At 37.2% G+C, this 16,370-nt stretch overlaps 1 protein-coding gene across 2 annotated transcripts in view; it reads left to right on the forward strand.

Moving 5' to 3' along the window:
* Positions 1-11,952: 11,952 nt before the first annotated feature.
* RAMP1 (receptor activity modifying protein 1) overlaps positions 11,953-16,370 on the forward strand; it is an 82,897-nt gene continuing 78,479 nt past the window's right edge. The window contains exon 1 of one of the 2 annotated variants that reach the window (XM_039341946.1): positions 11,953-12,191. Coding sequence is in view for 1 of the 2 variants with exons in the window: in XM_039341947.1 (XP_039197881.1) it covers positions 12,140-12,191 (52 nt within the window). In the remaining variant the exon portion in view is untranslated. The remainder of the gene's footprint in view (positions 12,192-16,370) is intronic. The other variant, XM_039341947.1, reaches the window with a different exon arrangement.

Here is a 16,370-nt window from a genome sequence, read left to right on the forward strand (position 1 = left end):
CATTTGTAATATCAATTTTTTTATAGTTATCTTCTTTTATTGAAGAATATCTTATAGTAAGCCAAATTCCTAAATATTTAATCTTTTTTACAATTTGAAGTCCCAAATTTTTTTCTAATTTCCTTTTTTGTTTTTCAGTTAAATTTTTTACTAACATTTTAGTCTTTTCTTTATTAATTTTTAATCCTGCCACTTTCCCATATTTTTCTAATTCATTCATTAGGATATTTCCTCTCTCAAGTGGTTCCTCTATAAAAAACAACAAATCGTCTGCAAATGCCTGTGTCTTATATTCTTCTGTGTTAACCATTAATCCTTTTATCTCTTTATTGATTCTAATTTGGGTTAGTAGCACTTCTAACGTTAAAATAAAAAATAGAGGTAACATTGGGCATCCTTGTCTTACTCCTTTATTTATTTCAAATTTCTCTGTGTTATCCCCATTAATTATCACTCTAGCCTTTTGTATCTTGTATATTCCCCGTATCATTTTCTCGAACTTCCCTCCGAATTTCATATCTTCTATCTGTTGGAACATAAACTGCCAATTAAGGCTGTCAAATGCTTTCTGGGCATCTAAAAATATTAATGCTACCTGTTTTTCTGAGTCTACTTCATAGTATTCTAGGACATTTAACATCGTTCTCATGTTATTCCTAATTTGTCTTGTGGGTAAAAAACCATTTTGATCCGAATGTATTATTTGATTTAATATTGATTTCAATCGTTCTGCAATTATAGTTGTAAAAATTTTATAATCTGAATTTAACAACGAGATTGGCCTATAACTTTTTATCTGTTTGGGGTCGGTACCTTCTTTTGGAATAAGAGTTATATTTGCTTCTATCCAGGAGTCTGGTAATTTGGCTTTCTCCAATAGATCATTGTATACATCTAACAATGTCATTTCCAAATCTTCATAGAGAGTCTTATACACCTCCCCTGGTAGACCATCTGGTCCCAGGGCTTTATTATTTTTTTGTTTTTGCACTGCGTTTCTTAATTCCATAACTGTTATTTCCTTATTCAATATTTCTCTCTGTCCTTCTTTTAATTCCGGCAGACCATTAACCTGTAAATATTGTTTTATATTCTCCTCCTCTATTTCCTCTTTTTTGTATAGTAACTCAAAATAGTTCTGAATTATTTTTTCTTTTTATCCATTCTGTAATTGCAACTCTCCATTTTCGTCTTGTAGTTCCTGAATAAATCTTTTTTCCTTCTCTTTTTTTAATTTATAAGCAAGCCACCTCCCAGGCTTGTTTGCATGTTTGAAAAAAAATTGTTTAGCTACTTTCAATTCTCTTGCCATTTCCTCTTGTTCTACCATATTCAATTTATGTTTAGCCAAAACCATTTCCGCTTTAATCATTTCTTCCTGGGGCTCCCTTTGTAATCTAGATTCTAATTTTTTAATCTCTACCTGAAGTATGTTTTGTGTTTGCCTTTTCACCTTATTCTTTCTAGCTGTATAAGCTATCGCTACGCCTCTCTAATATGTTTTAGCAGTATCCCATATAATTTGTAGTGATGTTTGTTGTTTTGTGTTTTCTTTAAAGAATAATTCCATTTCTTTTCTAATCCTTACAATAAATTCTTTTTCCTTTAAAATTTGAGCGTTTAGTGTCCACCTTCTCCTTTCTTTTTTCTGACCTGCCCAAACTATTTTCAGAGGGTTATGGTCAGCCCATGAATTTGGCATTATTTCTATTGTTTCCAAATCTTGTCCTACCTTCCCATTCATCCATGCCATATCCAACCGAGACCACGATTTATGTGGCTTCGAGAAAAAAGTGTATTCCTTTTTTATGGGATTCCGTTTCCTCCATTGATCAGATAAATTGAATTCATGTGCCATCTCAAAAAATGTCCTTGGTAATATTTTCCTTTTTTTTTTTAATTTTTCGTGTTGCTAATGTAATCCTTTTTTACATTCACTACCGCATTGTAATCTCCTATTATACAAATATTTCCTTGTCCAATTTCTATAAGTTTTTCTTGTAGGTTTTTATAGAATTCTTTTTCATTCTCATTTGGAGTGTAAATTGTCACCAACAGCCATGATTTCTGTTCAGTTTGTAATTCTATTATTAGCACCTTTCCATTTGTATCTTGATATTTTAATTTGGCTTTTAATTCCTTTCCTAATATATACTGCTATTTCTCTCTGTTTTTGTTCTATTAGTGCCGTGTATGGTACTCCTAATTTCGGAAATTCCAAATATTTTCTGTGTTGCTCTTTTATGTGTACTTCTTGTAGACAAGCTATATCTACACCTTGTTTTACTAATTTTGTTAATATTTGTTTTCTTTTAGCTGGTGCATTTAATCCATTGACATTGATGATATTAATCTAATCTCCTCTTCTATTGTTTTACTTTTGTGTTTGTCTTGCTCTCAAACCTACTCCTCTTTGTTTCCTTTGTCTTTTTACCTCCTTTCTTTCTATCTCTCTTTCTCTTTCTTTTAACTCCTGTTGCTGGTCTTCCTGACTTCTAGATTCTAATTCTGATTCTTCTTTATTACTATTCTCTTCTTCATCCCCTTCTAACTGTTCATAGAATTCTCTTGCCTTGTCTAAGCTATCTATTTTAATCTTTCTCTCCTGCCATGTTATCAACATCCCCTCTGGGATTAACCATCTAAATGGTATGCTTTTAATTAGATGTGCAGTGAGAAATCTATAATCCCTTCTCTGTTCTCTCACTTTCTTTGGGACTTGTTTTTATGTTTGTATTTCTATGCCTTTATAGATCATTGGATCTTCTCTTGTAATCTTGTATATTATGTCTCTAAATCTTTTTCTGGCGAATTTTATATGCACTTCTCTTGGGAGTCTATTACGTCGGGCATAGTTCGTATGGATTCGGTACACCTCGTCTAATATCTTGCTTATCCCTTTGTAGAGCTTCAGCTATCAGCTCTACCATAATAGCACCCAAATCCTCTTCCTTGTCTTCCACCACGTTTTGAAATCTTAGACAGAACGCCACTCTATCCATTTCCAAATGTATGATCAATTCTTCCATTTTTTTATTGATTCCCATCAATCTTTTATCTACTGTTTCCCTATTTTATTCAATTCTACTTCTACTGTCTGAATTCTTTCTTCATTTTTCTCAATTGTTTGTTGTATCGTTTCGATCTTATCTAATTTATCCCCTCTAGTTTCTATGTGATTCTTAGACATTGTCTCCTGCATTTTTAGCATCATTTTCTGAATAGTTAGTAGTATTGTCTGCATGGTTTGCATATTTGACATTACACTTTGTTTTTCGGTCCCCATCATTCCTTCTATTGTTCTCTGCCCTGATGTGGATGAAGGTGTCAATGCTAGACTTGATATTGTTTTTTTTTCCTGTTCTCAATGTTGTCATTTTAATATTCTGTTTCTCAAATACTTTCTATTCTGAATATCTCTTTATTTAGCCAACAACCTATCTAACTTTACATTTTTATTCTAGACTTACAATTCTTCTTTCTCTCCTTTTCTAGATCTATATCTATTTTCACAATACCCCCAGACCTCTCTTCTCCTTCTCCAACCGTTTGCACTTTCTTTTCTCTTTCTTACTTGACACACAGTCTCTCTAGGACTCCAGATTTCTTCTCCTATCTTATATCATCAACCATCTGTCCATATATCCGTTCCTATCCCTAACCACCGTATCACATCCTCTCGCTGTCTCCTTCACTTTCCAAACTTTCTGCACTTCCCAAATCTATCTCCTCCATTCTCCTCCGACCTCACTTTCTCCAATCTTCTATGACGTATTACTTCTCCGAGTTTGACACACGGTCTCTCTAGGACTCCAGATTTTTTTGTTGACCGTCTGTCCATCTATCCGTTCCTATCATTTTCACCCCCGTGTCTCGTCCTCTCGCCATTTCCTTTACTTTTCCGGATTCTCTGCATGTCCAAAACTATCTCCTCCTTTCTCCTCCGACCTCACTTTCTCCAATCTTCTACAATGCGCTACTTCTCTGTCCTTCTTAAATCGCCATTTTCCACAGTTCCGGCTGTCTGTTTGCCTCCCGTCTCCTTTCACTTCTCTCGTCTTAGTCACTCCGCCGTCTCCTCCGTCTCTGCCTCCCGTCTCTCGACCTCTCCTTCCTCAATCTTCCACCCTCTTCTTCGTTCTGCGCTAAAATGTTCACCACAAGACTTTTTTTTTGTCTCCCTTCTGATAATACTCTGGCTGTTTTTAATTTGCTGACTCACAGCTCTTCCTGCCGGGTCGCTGCTTGCGTTGAGGATTCCCTCTCCAGCTAAGCTTCCTTCCAACACCAAAACTAACAGACAAGTAAATCTTTTAGATTTTTCTATTACTTTAGAGTATTTTCATAATTTTTTAACTCACTCAATGACACAGTCTATTAAGTATATCTTTGCTTCCGCATCCTCTGTGGTTTGTCACGGCCTCGGATCCGCCATCTGACGATAGTAGATGTTTTCACATTGAATTTAAGGGGTTTCCTTCATTGTAGTAGATGATTGCCTCTCACCTCACTACTCCCCAAGGCTTCACCCTTTTTGCGCATAGCCCTCCAGGCTTTCTGCGCCCCCAAAGGGTCTCCAAACATGAAAAAAATCAAGAGTTAGAGGACGGAGACTGTCCTCTTTCCCCTGCACCACTTGACATCACCACCGGAAGTCAGAATTTGCTCAGTATCTATTGGTCAAAGTTGTCATATTCACTCAGAGTTGGATGACTGTTGCAGGTCTGGAAAAGGTACCTGGAAAAGGAGTCTTGCCCAGATATCTGGAATTAGTTAGAACCTGCTGGACCTGAGGAAGTGGACAAGGTTGTTAGGACTGAGATCAACCATCTGCTCTTTAGATCCATGCCCTTCTATATGGCTCGTGTGTGTGTGTGAGTTGGATCTAGCAGTGGTGAACTCTTCCTTAAATGAGGTGGTTGTTCCTTTCTTTCTTTCTTTTTTATTGAAAATTTTTATAAACTTTTTACAATAAAATACCCCCCTCCCACCCCATAACCCTCCCCCCTCCTTCCCAGAGCTGAATACAGGGTTAAAGAAACAAAAAAAACATACAAATTAAATGAACATCAATCCACTATACATATATCCAAAAAAAAATTTAAAATACTTTAACTCCAATACATACAAATCCAACCATACCCAATTTAAACTATAAATTATTCAAAAGCTAAATAATACTTCCTAATCCCATATTTATTCTATACAAAATTTACCCATCTTTTCCACACCGAAATATATCTCTCTTGTGAATGGTCTTTCAGATAAGCCGAAATTTTTGCCATTTCTGATAAATGAGAAACTTTGAGAAACCATTCTTCTATAGTAGGCAAGGAATCATTCTTCCAATATTGCCCAATCAGCAACCTTGCCGCCGTAATAAAATTTAACATTAAGGTAATCTCTTTACCATTACAGTCTACAATAATACCTAACAAAAATAATTGTGGTGTAAATTTTATCCTTCTATTAAAAATCTTCTGAATGTTCCACCAAATCTTAAAATGCATCATAATACAATTTCAAATTCGGCACCTTGAGTCCACCTCTCTCTCGAACATCTTGTATAATTTTAAGCTTAACTCTTGGTTTTTTCCCAGCCCAAATAAATCTATTAATACTCTTCTGCCATTCTTCTAAATTTTTCTCTTTCTTTAAAATGGGTATCATTTGAAACAAGAAAAGAAGTTTTGGCAGAACATTCATTTTAACTGCAGCAATTCTCCCTAACAAAGATAATTGCAATTTTTTCCAATCATTCAAATCCTTCTGCATTTTAAGCCATAACATTTCATAATTATTTTTATACAATTTTACATTAGAGACAGTTATATAAACCCCCAAATATTTTATCTTTTTTACAATTTCAAAACCTGTCAAATTAACTAAAATCTCCTTATCCGAATTAGACATATTTTTAGATAATATTTTAGTCTTATTATTATTAACTTTAAAACCAGAAACTTGCCCATACTGATTTATAATCTGTAACAACTCCAATACCGAATAGGTTGGTTGAGACAAAGTAAGAACCAAATCATCAGCAAAACCTCTTAACTTGTAATCTTTCTTATTAATCATTATTCCCTTTATTTTAGATGATTCACGAATTTTAATCAACAAAATTTCTAATGTTAAAACAAACAACAAAGGGGACAATGGACATCCCTGTCTTGTACTCTTTCTAATTTGAAAAACCTCAGATAAACCTCCATTAATTATAAGTTGCGCCGATTGTTTTTGATAAATACCTCTAAGAGCTTGCAAAATTTTATCCCCAAAATTCATCTCTTCAACCAATCTTAACATAAATTGCCAATTTAACTGATCAAAGGCTTTCTCAGCATCTAAAAAAATCAAACCTGCAGGAATCTGATTATTTTTGTCCAAATATTCTATTAAATTAATAATTTGTCTAACATTATTCTTCATATATCTCCCAGTTATAAACCCTGTTTGATCAGTATGTATCACTTGATTCAATACAATCATAAGTCTATTTGCTAAAATTTTTGAAAAAATTTTATAGTCTATATTCAAAAGAGATATAGGTCTATAATTTTTAGGTAATGTAAGATCTTGATCCTCTTTTGGAATCAAGGAAATAAAAGCCCTTCTCCAAGATGGAGGTGTGTCTAAACCCATCAATATACTATTAAAAAGTTCTTTCAAGGGCTCTATCATCTCCTCACTTAAAGTTTTATAATAAATTGATATCAATCCATCAGTACCAGGTGCTTTGCCAACTTTTAGTTGTTTAATTACCATAATAATTTCCTGTGAAGTAATCAATCCATTAATCTCATCTCTTTGATCATTTGTTAATTTTGGAAAATGAGCATCTTGTAAATATTTATCTATATCCGAACTCTGTACCTTCTGACCCATATATAATTTTGTATAAAAATCTAAAAAAGATTTTTTAATCAATTCTTTCTGAAAAACCACTTTACCATTATAATTTATTTTATCTATAATTCTCGACCTCTGTTTCTTCCTTAATTGATAAGCCAACCACCTACCCGGCTTATTTGCATTACAAAATGTATTATGTTTCATATAACATAAATTAGTTGCAACCTGATCAGTCATTAACATATTAAATTGTGTTTTAAGCAAATTTATAGAAGCCTTTACATTCTTATCCAAAGGATTCAAAATTAATGCTTTTTCTTTTATTTTAATCTCATCCTCCAATTCCTTACGTTTTTGCATTTGTTTTTGCCTATAAACCTTATTCATTTGAATCAAAACCCCACGCATATAAGCCTTACTGGCATCCCATACCATAGCCATTGAAGTTCCCTTAAACATATTTAAAGTAAAAAATTCCTTTAAATATTCTCTAAGTTTCTATACATTCACCTCATATCTAAATAAATTTTCATTCAACCTTCACGATCTTCTCTCCTCCTTCTTTTGTTCCTTTATTTCTTAAAGAAGGCTTGGTTCACCCCTCTTCAAGCCATCTTTGTACCGCACAATATTGGACAATGTTAGTCTAGTATCTAATCTCTTTCTGGGAAAGGTAGTTGAGAAAATGGCCATGCAGCAGCTTCAGAGGATCTTGGATGAAGTGGATTATCTAGATCCCTTTTAGTTAAAGTCTGAGCTGGGTATGGGACAGAAACTGGATCATCACACTTTTGGATCATCTCTGACAAGGGCAGGATGAAGGTTGTGCATCCATCCTTGTCCTACTTGATCTACTATGTCATCATCTCACTCCTTCCTGGGAAACTGCAACTTCGCTGTAGTCCAGACCAGGTTTTAATACCATCAGACCATGGCATCCTTCTGGATTGCCTATGGGGATTGGGATTGAGTGGCACTGTATTGTGGGGGTTCACCTCTTTTCTCTAGGGTCAGTTCCAGTTGGTGATCATTGGGGATGAAATCCCTTACTCAGCCTCTACTATGTGAGGTGCCCCAGAATTCACTGCTCTCTCTGTTTCTATTCAACACTTATGTGAGGCTCCTGGATGCGATCATTTGTCACCATGGGGTAAGATATTGTCAGCCTTCCCAGGTAGACCAGACAGGAAATTGACTAGATGAACTGATTCTACATCACCTTATTATAAGGCTATATTAGCAGAATCTTGAAAGACTGAAAGTACAAATCTCTTTTTACAGCCTGATAAACTAGGGCAAATCCTTTTTAAGTTTGTTAATCTGTTGTGGGATCTCTGCCCCCCAACAATATTATCTGATTATTCCTTAGGCAACATCTCTTCTCATGTTTCATAGTCATTCCTACATACTATTACAATTATTCCTAATGATTCATTCCTCCCAGGTTTCAGTCCCAGGTTAATTAAGTGATGCTGTGGACATCTTATCCCAGTATCTGGACATTCTGAGCCTTTAAATGGGAATAACAAACTCCAGGTGAACCCAGGTCCACTGATGGAGAAGATGGCAAGGAAGTGACAGCAGGGAGAAAGCAGAGTTGCTTAATTATTTCTTTGCATCTGTCTTCATACAAAAAGAAAAAATAGCCCAATTTAACAAAAATGTAACTGTAAAAGACAGACTAGAAATTCAAATTCAAATAGGCAAGAAAATGGTAAGAGCACACCTGACCACTCTAGACAAGTTTAAATCACTAGGACCTGATGGATTACATCTCAGTGTAGGGAAGGAGCTGGCAGAAGTGATCTCAGAATCATTGAACCATATCTTTCAAAGATCCTGGAGCACTGGGGAACCACCAGAGGACTGGAAAAGAGCTGATGTTCCCATTTTCAAAAAGGGGGAGAAAAATATCCAGAAAACTACAGACCAATCAGTCTTACACAGGGCTTTTTTTTCCTCATAGAATGCCCAGAACGGAGGGTAGGCAAGCCGGGTTGTATGACGTGTGAGTTTCGATACTTTTTTATATATATATAGAAAAAAAGCACTGGTCTTACATCTAAGATCCTGGAAAAGATAATCAAGTAACAGATCTGCAAGCACCTAGATGCAAACAATCAGAAGCCAACATGGGTTTATCAAAAACAGATCATGCTAAACAAATTTTATTTCATTCTTTGACAAAGTGACTAAATTGGTCCACCAGTGAAATGCTGGATTACCAAATAGTATACTTGGATTTCAGAAAGGAAATTGACAAAGTAGACCACAATCTACTTGATAAACTAGAAAAATGTGGGATAGACAACATCACCACCAGATGGATTTGTAATTGGCTAACAAACAGCACTCAATGTGTAGTCCTTACTGGAACTACATCTATATGGAAGAAAGTGAGCAGTGGAATATCCCAAGGTTCTGTTTTAGGCCAAGGACTCTTCAATAGCTTTATAATATCTTCATAAACAATTTAAATGAGGGAATAGAAGAGGAACTCATCAAATCTACAAAGACACAAAGCTGACAGGAATAGCCCACACCCCAGAAGATAGGCTCAAGATCCAGAAGGCTCTCGAAAAACTTGAACACTGAGCCCTATCTAACAAAATGAAATTCAGTGGTGAGAAAAATAAGGTTTTACACCTAAGCAAGAAAAACCAAATATAGGCTGAAGACTAAAATATATGAAGAACGGTTGCAGGAATAGCCTAGTGAAAAAAAGGACTAGGGGCAATATGATAGTGTTCCTCTGTATTTGAGAAGCTGCCACAAAGAAGAGGTCAACTTATTTTCCAAAGCACCAGAAGGCAAGACAAGGAAGACAACCCAGGAAACTATATGTGTCACTTTGACTCCTATAATGGACAAGGTTTTCAAACAGATTACAGTATCAGTACTTTTGTGAGCACTTGTGGACATGCTAACAGGAGTTGGAATGGATTTATCACAAATAATTCCAGACTAGCTTTATTTCCTTCCTTATCTTGTTAACTTGGTCATTCAGGAATGTATAAGATATGGTGTATCTGGATTCCAGTACAATAAAAACTTTGACAGATTATATGTTCTTAATAGTTAAGTGGGTTTAATAATATATTGCTAGATAGACTTGCAGTAGGCAAAATTAGTGCTAATAGATGGATCTACTTCAGCTTGGAGAATTGAGTGGAGTGCTAGGAAGCTTAGTCCCAAGTCCTTATATTTTAATGTTTTTTATCAATGACTTGTGCAAGGAGTGGTAAGTACTCATAAAGCTTGCAGAGAGCACAAAATTGGGGTAGAGGTGGTATAAGTAAGTAAATAAATAAGAGAAGATTTAAAAATATATAAACAGACTTGAGCAGTAAGCTGACATGAATAAATGGGATTTATTCAAGAAGAAATTTAAAGGGTGGTATTGTGGGGAAAATTTAAAAATAAAAATATATATATTGTTAGTATTATTATCATGTAATCATATTTTATATTTTATAATTATTATTGTATAATCAATTGCCTGAGTAGATGCTTTGAGTATATAGGGAACATACAAGCCTCAGGTGGAGGAAGGGGGGAGAACAGGAGTTACCATGGGGCTCAGTATGAGTCACCATCTAGGAATTGTTTTTAAGTACCTTCTGGTGCCTAGTATCCCTACTGGATCTAACAGGTGTAGAAGATGGGAGACATCTCTCCTCTAGAATTGATATAGGATAGTAGGGGAGGGATCTTATTAGTATAATGTATAATGTATTTAGTGCTTGGCTACATTGCATTGCCTTCCTGAATCCACCACGCTTTGCAAACAGTTATTTTTTTAGACTTGGATGTGAAGTCTAATAAACTTCCTTTCTATTTGTAACTCAGAGTGGATTTCAATTTGTGACTATTTTTGTGGTAACAGTATTGGCTTGACAGTATATGTAAAAATAATCTGTACTCAGGTCAAATCCAAGTGAAACGTAAGCCAACTGCAGCTGCTGAAAAGGTAAACAATATTCTGCGGTACAGGAACAAGGGCATGATGCTCAGATCATGAGAAGTAGTTTGAAGTACTGTATTTAGTTTTGGGCACCACTACTCAAACATGATAGTGATAAACTGCAGCAAATACTGGGGCTATTGATGGATGAAGGCTTCACAAGCCAAGGCTTATAAGAATATTAAAGTATCTGGTTATATCTTGCCTTACATAAATTATAGTTGTGAGGACATAATATTACAACAGTCTTCCAATACTGGAAGATTTGTCACTGCCCTAATGGGCCCTAACTCTTGACTGAGTTGCAGGCAGTGGAAGAGACTGTTACACAATTTGGTGAATTTTTTGCAGTAGTGCTTGAGACAAAGGCTGGAAAATTATCAGATATCCTCAAGTAGATATGCTTCTAGCATTAAGCAGGACACTTGGAAATCTTGTTGGACAGAGTATTTTCCAAGTTTTACAATTTTGTCTCAATAGGTAGGATATATTTTTTAAATGCACAACGTTGCGTATTTTATGAAAGGGCATTATCAAGAATAGCTCAAAAACCATATTTGCCTTAAAAAAAAGAGAGAAACTGCCCTTTTCTCCATTGCTGGGGGGAAGGGGGGAAGAGTACTGTATCAGAGATAGACACAAAACCACCCCCAAGGGTAGCCTTTCCAGCTCCTCTCCGGGCAACGGCCCGTCATACATACAACAGTGGCGGCTGGATAACACTAGAGTTTATTGTCTTTTGCTTTCGACTCTTGGCTACTCTCCATGCTGCCCTCTTTCAACTCTGATCTTTGAGTGAATAATAAAATCCGGAATTCGTGAGCCTTGGTTAATCCACCTTCAGGCAGTTTCAAAAATAGAACCCACAAGACGAAAAACCTGCACTTCCGCCGGCACAAATGAGTTTGTTTTAAATATTTTTGCTACGCATGTTCCTTCGCCTTGCGAGAGAGTCTGGTGCAAGCTCCCACTCACCGCAACAGCACGGTCTCCCGCCGACCAGTAAATCCCTAGAGGAAGAAGGAAAACGAAAATCATTCCTTCGCTCTTCCTCTGCCCTCCCCAAAACGACCCAATCAGAACTCCCTCCCTTTCCACGTGCCCTTTGTGGTAGCTAAAGATCCTTCTTCGAAGAAGAACGAAAGGGACGGTTGGTTGGCTTGTTTGCTACGGGCTCCCTTAGTGGAGGCTTTTTACGAGGTTGAATTGGTTGCACTTGGTCCTGCCCATCTTTCTGTGGAATAATTCGTTCGTCAAAGATTCCTGTTGCTTAAAATAAAGTCCCTTGGCGTCGGCAGGCTTCATTCCTCTACTGGAGCCATGGCTTTGGGAATGGTCTCCCTATTGAAGCATTGCTTGTGGATTGGTCTTGGTGAGTGCCGCTTCGTGCCAGTATAGAATATGGCTATTTAGAGGCGAGAACAGAGTCGGGGGCAGGTCATCTACACGTTGAGGCGATATAGGCTAAAATCTGAATGGGGGAGTTTGTACATATATGTATGTGTATATATGTATATATGATGTGTGTATGTGTATATATGTGTGTGTGTGTGTGTGTATATATATGCATATACATATACCCTGTAATTATTTTGTGTCCGTGTATTGCTGTATTGCAGTCAATCTGCCTTTTGATGATAGCTATGATAGTACAGGTGATGATGATTAATGGCAGTACAAAACAATTTATCAGATTCCCACAAAATAACTTTTGCTTTGTGTCAACAAACTTATTTTTCTAACAATATCAACTTTCAGCTGCAATAGAATTGTATAATGCCTTCTGCATTTATAAATACAATTTGTACAAATTACTTTTGAGTTTGTATATTGTTTCTGTTTTATCAGGTTATGTTTTACCACTCAGTCTAACTATGAGATGCTTTGAGGTCAATGAGAATTCAATTCTATCATTCTACAGATGTGTTGCATTTCAACTCTCTCTCTTGCATGTTGAAGCATAAAGTGCTGGTCATTCTACTATATTCTCTTCTAAATAATATTGTGATGAGGATTGGGCCAAAGTTGAATTTCCCATCCTTCTGATTAGCTAAGCTAGGGCTACATAAATTATTACAGTCTTCCATTTTTCTTACTCAAATTTATGGCTTTGTGTATGTAGGACAGATACTATTTTCTGGTGGAAATATTTCATAGTATTAATGCCTTTCTGGAGTTTAGCACTAGATCTCAGAATGGATTTTGGATCCTAAAATGGATCCTATATTGGCAGAAAAAGTAAACATTCATAAAATCATAATCCTATAATCAAAGAAATCAAAATTATCCAAATGAAAAAATAAAAACATGTAAAAAAGATAAAGCCATGTGTGAAAAGCTAAGTACACCTTATGATTAAATAGCTTGTTTTGGCAGCAGTAACATGAAATAATCATTTTCTGTAAGCCTTTATCAGTCTCTCACATTGTTGTGGAGGAATTTTGACCCACTCTTCTTTACAATATTGTTTCAGTTCATTGAGGTTTGTGGGCATTTATTCATGCAGTTCTCTTGAAGTCCCATCACAGTACAGCATTAAATTAGGATGACGTCTGTACTTTGACTTTGCAACTCCTTGATTCTTTTCTTTTTCATCCATTCTGTTTTAAATTTGCTAGTGTGTGTGTGGGATCATTGTCGTGCTGCATGATCCAACGTTGGTTAAGCTTTAGCTGTCAGACAGGTGGCCTCATATTTGTCTCTAGAATACTTTTGTATTCAGAGGAGTTCATGGTTGATTCAGTGACTGCAAGGTGCCCAGGTCCTGTGGCTGCATAACAAGGCCAACTCATCACCCCCTCCATCATTGTGCTCCACAGTTGGTGTGAAATGTTTGTGCTGATATATTGTGCTTGGTTTTTGCCAAACATAGCACTGTGCATTATAGCCAGACATCTCCACCTTTGTCTTGTTTGTCCAAAGGACAGTGTTCCAGACGTCTTCATTTGTTCAGCTGCAACTTTGCAAACCTGATCTGTGCTGCCATGTTCTTTTTACAAAGAAGAGGCTTTTTCCTGGCAACCCTTCCAAAAAAAACATACTTTAGGGTTTTTTTCTAATTGTACTGCCATGACCTTTAAGATTTAACATGCTAACTGAAGCTTGTAGAGTTTGAGATATAACTTTTGCAACTTTTGCACGATCTGACCTTGGGGTGAATTTGCTAGGTTGTCCAGTCCTGGGAAGATTGGCAACTGTCTTGAATGTTCTCTACTTGTGAATAATCTTCCTCACTGAAGAATGATGGACTTCAAAGTGTTTGAAAATGGTCTTATAAGCCTTCTCAGATGGATGGGCAGCAACAATTGCTTTTCTAAGATCATTGCTGATTTCTTTCCTCTTTGACATTGTGTTAACGCACACTTCAGTGCTGGAGATCATCAAGTACCTAAAACTTCACCTTTTATAGAAGTAGTCACATTTGCTGATGATCAGTTGATCAAGGACACCTGGTTAGCAGGACCTGGCTGCTACTTAATTTCTTCATACTTATGGAAGTACTAAGGTTTTAGCTTTTCATACATGGCTTCTCCATTTTGGCTTTCTTTTTGTAAAATAAATGATGACATGGTGTAATATGTCATGTATTGTTGTTCATCTGAAGTTGTATTTACCTACTCTTAAGAGCTGCTAAGGACCAGATGATTATTATATCATCATACATAAAACCATAGAACTCAAAGGGGGTGTACATTCTTTTTCACATGACTGTATGTATTTGTATTATTTGACTGTGTCAGGCTACTCACAACTTAAACCTTTAAATAGAAATGATCCTTGTCTCCATTTGTTGAGAAAGGTATAATTTTATTAGACATCAGATGAATTGCAGTATTGCATAGCTAGAACTGAGAACTGCATACCAAAATCCCTCAGTTCTACTTTCTTCCCCTTAAGTGTCCCTCGCAGCCCACCCCACTGTAACCAATCAAATCCATGCAAGATGTTTTCATAATGGTCAGTCCAGGCGCAGCTTGGTATGCTGCTTCCTCCTTCTTGCAACTAGATGACCTTGGGGCAGGGTCTTGAGGAGGTGCAGTCTCTTCTTTTGATTCACTAAGCATTCCTCTTCATCCCCTCTTCCCACAGTTCATGGCAGTCTGTCACTACATAACAGCAAAGCACAGCAAGCATAAGGTGATAGCTGACATTCTGCCCCCCTTGAAATAAGGTGTTAGGCCTGGAAATGAAAAGTGAAGAAGAAAGATTAAGTGTGGTTTATCAGGATACTGGGAATGGAAGTTACATAAAAGCTTTGGGCATGCCACAAAATGCATGTTTTGAAAAGAGATTGGTGATGGCCCAAACTACAATGTTCCCAGAGCACTCAGGCAATTCAAAAATAAAATACATAGAAATTTTTTTCCAGGGTGCTGAGAGGTTAGGAACTTGCTGCAAGTTGGACTGTGCTTGGTGCTGGGCTCTGGTGGTAACTAGTGCTGCTATTTGATTGGAAAGAATGATGATGTCTACTACCTCTTCCTTGGCAGTATTATACTAGGGCATTCTGTACAAGGAATCTGCTAAGATTTTTTTTTCCTCCAGGCAAATACTTTAATGATTAATGTATTGCACCCACCTCACTTGTTTAGGGGACAGCTTTCGGGGGGTGAGGTGTTCAGTGCTTCTAGGTTTTTATGATCAGTCCAAACCTCAAAAGGTTCCATCTGACCACATAAACCTCCTTCTCCTGAGCCGTCCATCTACGTTCCACTCCGGACAGTTTTTGGTATAATGTAAGTACCCCTGGAGATATTCTAGGAACATGTCTTGTGGCCAGTCCAGGAGCCTGCTAGCCAACCCCCGGAATTCTTGCACATAGACCGTGATCAATCAACTGCCTTGCCAGATGATCTTGATCCTCCTTTTCGCCCTCCAGTTTGCCAGAGGGTCCTCAAATGGTTGTCTTAGGGCAATCATAAAATAGTCAAAATCATGCAGCTCTTCGGTAATAGCATCATGGAAAGAAACTACCCAGTTGGCTGCCTCTCCCTCCAGAGCTACAGTGATGTAGTTTGTCCCATGGTGCACCATGAAGTTCCATGCTTGGATAAGGAAGTTCCCCAACTGCCTCTCCATTGAATTTCACTTTCAGTTCTGGTATCCAATAATCATCTTGCCCTATTGGTCCCGCAGGAATCAGGGTGCTAGGGTGGTGGGTAGCGTTGCTGGTGCTAGTGCCAGTCCAGGTGTGGGAGTGGATAGCTCCAGGGAAAATGGGCAAAGAGTTCTCCAAACATTTCTTCGAGGAGTTCGAGCCTCTGGTCAATGTTTGTGTTGTGAGTCTTCTTCTGGTCTTGCCATAGATCATGCTGTTCCCTTGGGTGGTGTGGTCTGGTTCTGGATCCTCTGATGATGGTTTCCCTGTCAGTAGCTCCTCTGGCTTCCCAATGCCAGGAGACCACCTAGGCCGATCCCTTGCCATTGGAGACTCCCTCTGTCTCTCGGGGGGCCTGGGCAGCGGTGTCTGTTTCGACATGATTATGTTAGGGAGGTGCCGTCCTTGGTTTATAATAGTTCACACAGCAACTGTTTGAAGTTATGATAGACT

This window comes from Crotalus tigris, unplaced genomic scaffold, assembly GCF_016545835.1.
Source record: "Crotalus tigris isolate CLP2741 ecotype Arizona unplaced genomic scaffold, ASM1654583v1 scf7180000017774.6281472, whole genome shotgun sequence".
NCBI classification, from domain to species: Eukaryota; Metazoa; Chordata; class Lepidosauria; order Squamata; family Viperidae; genus Crotalus; species Crotalus tigris.